We start from the raw sequence: 8,160 nt of genomic DNA on the forward strand, positions 1-8,160 counted from the left end.
CATTTCAGGGTTTCTTTATATAAACTTGCATATACACCTCACTTGGTCACAAATCAACACATTAACACACAACAGGTTTTTACACATTTATTATCACCTCGGAGGAATGTTTGCATTACAAAGAAATGATATCAGAGAAATGTAAATTTATATGTAATTGATACCAAGACAGAGATTTATCACCCCCCCCCAAAAAAAATCAAAATTAGGATTTCTAGTGAGGATTAAATTATACAGCCAATGCTGCCAAGTAAAAATATCAAAACAAATACAGGTATGAGTAGGAGAGAAAGAAAAAGAAGTCCACTGTGGAGGTGCTTTAGTAAAAGCACATGCTTCATGCTGTAGCTGTGGGAGCGTACTGCATCACTAGTCTGTCAAACTCATTCTCCTGCAGGAAAACACAGAGCAAAGAAAAAAATTTCAATACCAGAAACTAAAAAAAGAAAGAAAAAAGATAGAAAAACTGACCATTGGAGCAGCTGTTCATGTCATGATTTGTTTTGTTACCCAGTATAAGCCTGTTTATGTACAACTGCACTCTTGTTTAATTACAACACAGTGTGCAACAAAGGCTGAAGATTCAGAGTTGAATGCACTCACTGGCTTTAATCCAATGACACCTGTTGCAAAACTATCATAAAAACCAAACCAGAAATGAAATGATAACATGGTAAAGTTAACTAGGCTTTTCAACAACTATGACTAGGTTTTATGAACCCAGTTAATGCTGAGCAAAAGAAGGATATAAATAAAAATCAAGTTACCTTTGTTAAATAGTCTTTAAGGAATGGGTGGTTTCTGTGTGCATCTTTCAGCTGGGACAGATACCGATTGGTGACCTGAGGACAAACAAAGATAAAAATAAATAAAAAACAAACAACAAAAAATAAAAAAAAGGAAACCTTTTGAGCATTGTTTTCCCGTGGCTAAAAAGCAGTTTTTCTGGCTGAATTTCTCAAAGGTTCTTAGCAACGAAAAATGTTTTTGAGGATCTGAAAATTTCCTGATTAAATTGTTCCCTGTGGAAGGCGTCTGTGTTTTTCTCACTAGTTTCAAGAGGGTAAAGCTCTGACAAAAATGGTTCACAATTAGTACCAATCAGAACATTTGACTCAAAACCTGGACAAAGTTGCACGACTGACTGTGCACACCACCATGCCCTGCCAACTGAATGAGATACAATTACAGCTACACTGTACCGATACACACTCTTACAGATGCATCATATTTTTCCAGTGGTTTAGCGGTTGTTTAATTAGTCATGAGATATAAATATTTAATGTTAAGCAGAAAAACAAGAGTTAGCTAGTACTACAGACTGTCCGGCTTGCTGGATGGCAGGACCTTAATATAATGTTGATCAAAGATGTGTTTGAAAGTGTTTAATTAATCCAAGAAGCAGATCCATTTTCTTAAAACAGAAGCAGCAATATCTGAATTTACATAATCATTAACACACAAAGTTAAAAAGAAAATGATTTTTTAAAGAAATAGCCTCGTAATTCCAGTTAATCTTGAGATAGACATTAATCTGTGGTTATCACAGTTGGGGACTTATTAATGGTGACTGTTAATGGACAGCATTCTATTACATCACTATCAAGTCCTTCAGATCCAAGTAAGATAATTAAATCTTTATCTCATGAACTCTGAGTCTCAGATTGTGTGAGTCACGGACCACTAAACCAGTAGATATGCTTAAGTGACACTTCCATGAAAAAACAAGTTGTTTGTTGGAATTATTTGTGTTGATTATCACAAAGCAAACACATAAAACTGCTGAAAAGTGCATGTTGCATCTGAGAATCAAGAGTTTCAGTAGAAAGCTGTCTGGTATCCTCTTCTACAAGTTTCTCTAAAACAAGGTTGTAAAAAACATGCCACCTTTTAACAGCTTTGGGTCCAAAGTCTCACCTCGGGAGCTTTGCCCAGATGCTGGGTCAGCACGATGAGGTTGATGAGCGTCTCAGGGTGGCTGCTGTCCTGATAGGGTTGAAGGAAAGATGGAAAACAAACGGAGTGAAAGTCTTATTCTCATAAACCTAATCAGGAAAACAGAAGCTAGAGTAGTAGTACCTTAAATTTATGCCAAAGTTGTGTTATTAACAGCAATGTGTAAATCAAATTACTTCTACTATTATGCGTGAGCATCAGTGATCCTATCTAATTCCCAATTTTTTTATGTTTTAATGTCAGTATAATCTTTTTAGCACATTAGAGCTAGGGTGGAATACGGTGAAGTTTGTTTTATTTTATTTCATTTTGTAAAGCACCTTGTGTTACATTCGGTTTTAAATGAAAAGTGCTTTAAAGGAGGGCATTATTAAATTATTCAGAGTAGATGTTAAAGTTGTCAAATAAGTCTACACACAATAAGATGCAGATTTTGAGAAACATGGTATATCAACCACCAAAAAACACAATATACAGTGTGACCAATAAACTCTTTGATAATTTGCCTCATATTATGAATTCAATGTACAAATTGGTCAAACTTAACTCTGTTGCAGATGAAGGAGAAGAACATTGGAGTACACAAAAGTATATGCTGCCATCTGCTGTTTTTATGAGGAGTTTCAGCTCTCTGTGGGTCTTGTTTGCACTTAGCTGCAGATGTGAAAATACAACACTGCAGGCACCACTTAAGGTTGTTCTTATATTAGAGCCTGGAGTGTAAATATCCAGTATGTCTGCATCTACAGAAAGAGATTTCATACATATGAAGTCACTAATAAAGTCAGCAGATAAGTCCATGGGAACGCAATAATTGCAGGGTGCACTGTCATCCGCTGAGGACATGTACATCATGCCAACCCTACCAGACTCTGGCAATGTATAACACTCCTATAAATATGACATTGACTGATCGTTTAACTGCTGCTCATGCAGACTGCTTGAGAAATGCCAAATCTAACAAGTTCTAACAAGTTGGCTGACAAGTAATTTTTCTATTCAAAGGCTAGACTGGATATCAATATTGCAGAGACAAAATCAATGCTTCATATATATAGAAATGAACATACAAAAATCCATTAATACTCAGATATTGATACAAAAAAATTGTAACTAACTAGATAACCATTTCTAATTATTTTAATACCAACATCCCCAACCAAATGATCAAATTATCTATTTATCAGTGATGCGGTCGAGGTGAAAAAACATATTAAAGTATTGCATTAGTAATGATTAAATTGGTGCACCCAAAATTTTATACTGTGTGCTCCTGTGTATCCTTTACTTTTTCTAGTGTTGTAACAACCTTGTAAAATTGTTATTCTGCAAATTCTTGGTGAGGTACATCATTTTCACCTGTATTAGGTTTTGAATATAAGATGAAGAGTTGTGTTTTTGGAGTTCAAATAGGGAAAAATTCCAGTATAGATATCTATAATTTACCTTTCTGCTCGAGAAGGCAACCTTTTAACTTGAATATTTATGAATGGTACAAGAGGAATAATGAATTCTCAGACGATAGATTGCTTAAGCACATCTTTTTGTTTAAACAATAAATAAATTAAATGTGGATATTTGCAAAACATAGAAATGATAGTTTTCAACAGCAAAACAGGCTGTTACAGTTGAAGCAGAAAGGAAATTAAGCTGGTAGTCAGTATTTATTATGTTACAAAGGTTAACTAATCTGTCAGATAGGAAAAGATGCGACTGTCCTAACCTTATCCAGTGCTTCCTGCAGCACTCCTTCAGCTTCCTCCCACTTGTTCTGGGCCATGTAGCAGGCCGCCTGCCCATTAAGAAGTAACAGTGTAGACGAGTACTTGTCAGACATCTCCTGGAAAATGTAGTAGGCATCCTGCAGCTTCTCTCCACCCTGGAACAATATGCAGTGTTCTCCAGTGAAAAAGAGTACGTAAAGCACAGATATTGCAGTTTGTTACTGTCAGCAAGCCTCTGAAGAGCTGGAGGCACTATGTGATGCAATGTGATCAATTTAATCAGCAGTCACTGTCACTCGTCTTTCTTTAAGTTCAAAATAGATTGCTGCAAACTGCTTTACACTGTGCTAATCTTCCCAAATTTGTCTGCAGCTTCAGTCTCAACTCATTATCAATGGTGATAAAAGACTAAACATTTTTTGGTGTGATTTTTTTAAGTACATTATACATAGAGGCATAGAAAATAAGCCTTAGCAAGAGTATTGACTTATGAGCAATACATAATTTGGTGTTTTTATGCAAATAAATTAGGCTTTCTACTGACCACAGCGATATTAACCCAGGCTGTGGCCAGCTGGGTCAGAGTGGCATCTTCATCTTGCTCCTGCATCTTCTTGAGCTCTTTCCTGTTAGAAAAATGGCGCTGAGGTTAGAGAGGTCAACAGCCCTGATTTAACAGCAAACTTTGCCTAATGTTTAATTTAACAGGTACTGAATCAGTATAAATGACCAATTCTTATATAAAAACTTAGATATGGACATAATTAGAATCATGTATTCTATTATTATGTTTTTGAAAGATATTAAATTACTCCATACCTTGCCAGATCAACACGATCCAGGCTCAGAAGCACCTGAATGGTCATGGCCATACTGATGAAAAAAATATAATAAATATTTATGAGGTTAATTCCATGCTGGGTTATTAAACTGACAAAATACAACAAAGACTCAGATTTTTCATTTATATCTCCTACAATACTAAACATTTAAAGTATTATTGTCTATTGTACGCATTTGTAGTTAATTTTTGAAAATTTAAAGTAGAGAAGAAAGTTCTCTACACACATCCTTCTATTCGCACATTTTGTGATTTGCTTGCTCAGGAGAATATTTCAATTGTACACACATGGACAAAATTGTTAGTAACCTTTGGTTAATGAAAGAACAACTCACAGAAATAACATGAATCTGACAAAAGAAATAAAATAAAAATTCTATGAAATTTAACCAATGAAAGTCAGACGTTGGTTTTCAATCATGCTTCAACAGAATTATTTTAAAAAATAAACTCTATAAAATAAACGGGCCTGGACAAAAATGATGGTACCCATAACCTAATATTGTGTTACATAATCTTTTAAGGCAATCACTGCAATACAACGATTCCTGTAACTGTCAATGAGACTTCTGCACCTCTCAGCAGGTATTTTGGCCCACTCCTCATAAGAAAACTGCTCCAGTTGTCTCAGGTTTGATCGGTGCCTTTTTCCAGACGGCATGTTTCAGTTCCTCCCAAAGATGCTCAATAGGATTTAGGTCATGGCTCATAGAAGCCACTTTAGAATAGTCCAGTGTTTTCCTCTTAGCTATTCTTGTCTTATCTGTGTTTTGGGTCATTGTCCTGTTGCAAGACCCATGACCTGCGACTGAGACCAAGCTTTCTGACACTGGCCAGCCCATTTCTCTCTAGAATCCCTTGATAGTCTTGAGATTTCATTTTACCTGCACAGATTCAAGACACCCTGTGCCTGATGAAGCAAAGCAGCCCCAGAACATAACAGAGCCTCCTCCATGTTTCACAGTAGGGACCATGTTCTTTTCTTGATATGCTTTATTTTTCTGTCTGTAAACATAGACTTGATGTGCCTCGGCAAAAAGTTCAATTTTTGTCTCATCTGTCCATAGGACATTCTTCCAGATGTCCCTTTAGTCACATTATTTTCAGTCTTTTCTAGTATTCTAATATGTGTGTGTGTTTTCAATAAATAAGCTAATATTTTAAAGCTATACATTTATTCTCTGTAAAAATCCTTTGCTACAATAAAATAAACTGAAACAAGTCTGGGTCATGAGCAAGGTCTTGTGGACAACTTGTGAAGTATCTTGTTTATCTTATCTTACCATTCCAGGCTTTCTCCTTGATGCAGTGTCCTGAGAGCAGCATCAGTGTTCAACTCATGGTAGTAGATGGAGGCGGCCATGAGGAGGAAGGTGGTGTTGGCAGCATCCACACTCTTTGCCATTTTCTTATCCAAATCAGCAACAATGGCATCCCTACATTTAAAAAAAGAATGAAAGAAGTCAAATAAAAAATTAGTGCAGTTAATTTAACACTAACACAAAATGATCACATAAATAAATAAATAGTTGGTAAAGGTGATGGCAGATGATTAAGTATTTTAAATAAAGTCATTCTGCATCTTTAGTGTGCTCCTGCACAATTGAGATGATCATACACAACCAAAAATATCATTGTGAAATAAGTGTTAATGAATAAATATATAAGTTTTATGAATAAATGTTTAAGTGTTAATAATTTAATGACTAAATAAAATATATTAAGTAAAAAGTGTCATTAAATAAAGACCATTGTAAAGCTAATGTGTCAACAAATAAATAAGGTAACCACTGAAAAATGTACATTTTATTAATTTATTTTGAATTTATTTCCTTGGCATTTTTTTATTAAATATTTATTCATTTAAATGTTTATTTAATCATGAATAAAACAGCTCTCAATAGCTAAGTCAGTTTTGCATCATGGTACCTAACCCTCAGCCTGTGCACCTTAAAGTGAATGCCAAATTCAACTGAATCAGAAGCAATATTTTAATTATTGAAAAAATAAATCATCTTAAACTGCCCTGGCTTTTTTGCCTCCCTCATTTAAAAGATTAAATGAATTAAATCTTGTACCTTTTGCTTTCATTGGACATATACTCTGCAAACATCTTTACAGCCAGAAGTTCAGGTGGAGAGCTGGCCTTGATGTCTTCCTGGACAACAGCATACTTCCTCTGCAACAAAACAGAATATAACAGGTCAGGATGAGGAGATGCCTTTTATTGTAACAACTTAGACAACAATGACAGTATGGGAGACGTTAGCTAGTACATTGAAAACGCATAGAGCTCACTGTGACATAAGATTTCTGCGTCTTGACCTACCTGAGCAATATATGCTCTGTACAAAAACATGTCCCTTTCAATCTCCTTCTCGGGTGATGGTGGCTTGCAAGACAAACAAGAAGTTACAGTTTAATACTTTAGTTAATTCAGTTATACAAATATTAGACTGATTGCTGATGAGCTAATTTATTTAGCATTGACGCTTACAGACGAAGCGTTAGCCCAAAAAGACACATAAAAACTAACATAATTCTAATTTTTAACTTAAATAAAATGTGCCACATACCTTCACCTTCTGAGCCTCATTAATACACTGTTGATAACTGCCGATATAGTAAGCATTTTTTACATCGAACAACTCATCAACATCACCCTGCTGCGCCGCCATGTTGACAACTGAACATCCGGACACGTCGCAAAAATGCGTCACTTGCCTCGGGTCTGCTAAGGATTGTGGTAGTTGTAGTTCAAGAACAAAAATAGAGGAAAGATAGACTGTAGAAAAATTGTTGGCGTAATAAATTTAGAACGAGAGTTATTACTATTTCTCTGTATCATTATACTGTTACTTTTCCAATATTCTCAATTCATTGGCAAGAACACTGAAAGTTGAACAAGAGTTTTGCATTATCTGGAGTTTGTCGTTTGTTCTTCACCAACCAGATTTATCCAAATACATGAGAAAATTTCCCCGATGATTCACAAAAATAGCTAAACTTGATAGAAAACATTTAACTTGCAGTACAATTCTACAGTAACCTTAAAAGTGAGCAAATTACCACTATTGGAAATGAAAAGTCATATTTATGGATGTTTAAAGTCACTACTGAAAACCATTGTGTATAAATTAAATTTACTGCTGCGTCCACACATACAGGTTACATCTCCACCAAAAACAAAACAAACAAAAATGGTTACATCTCCACCAAAAACAGAACAAACAAAAATGAAGAGAAACAATATTTAGAAATATTGCTGCCTTTTTGGGTCTAAGCTGACTGAAGATAGACTTAAGTGAATACCTGTCAAGTTGTCCAAAGAAACAAATATTCTTAAATCTATTGGTATAAAGTAGAGATTGATAGATGTCAAGAAACAGTTAAATTAGCATTCATAATGGTCCATTCATCCATTTTCTGTACTCACTTAACCCAGTCCAGGTTTACAGCTGGCTATAGCCTATCCCAGCTGCTATCAGATGAGAGAGTATAATGTAGACAGGTCACCAGTCCATCACAGGAAAAACACAGAGAAAACTAAGACAAACAACCACTCAAAGATCAATATAAAATAAACAATTAACCTAGCATGCATTTTTGGGGACCTTGAGAGGAAGCCAGAGTACCCAG

At 35.2% G+C, this 8,160-nt stretch overlaps 1 protein-coding gene across 1 annotated transcript; it reads right to left on the minus strand.

The window, feature by feature from the left end:
• Positions 1-73: 73 nt before the first annotated feature.
• cope (COPI coat complex subunit epsilon) lies at positions 74-7,237 on the minus strand. The gene is made up of 10 exons (XM_042007136.1): positions 7,098-7,237; positions 6,851-6,913; positions 6,600-6,700; positions 5,805-5,957; positions 4,500-4,553; positions 4,225-4,306; positions 3,680-3,835; positions 1,918-1,986; positions 768-842; positions 74-391 (listed from the first exon to the last, which is right to left on the minus strand). The coding sequence occupies exons 1-10, from the start codon at positions 7,197-7,199 to the stop codon at positions 338-340; spliced, it is 909 nt and encodes a 302-aa protein (XP_041863070.1). The 5' UTR covers positions 7,200-7,237; the 3' UTR covers positions 74-337.
• Between the last annotated feature and the right edge of the window lie 923 nt (positions 7,238-8,160).

The sequence above is a fragment of the Melanotaenia boesemani genome, chromosome 14 (genome assembly GCF_017639745.1).
Source record: "Melanotaenia boesemani isolate fMelBoe1 chromosome 14, fMelBoe1.pri, whole genome shotgun sequence".
In the NCBI taxonomy this organism is placed as follows: Eukaryota; Metazoa; Chordata; class Actinopteri; order Atheriniformes; family Melanotaeniidae; genus Melanotaenia; species Melanotaenia boesemani.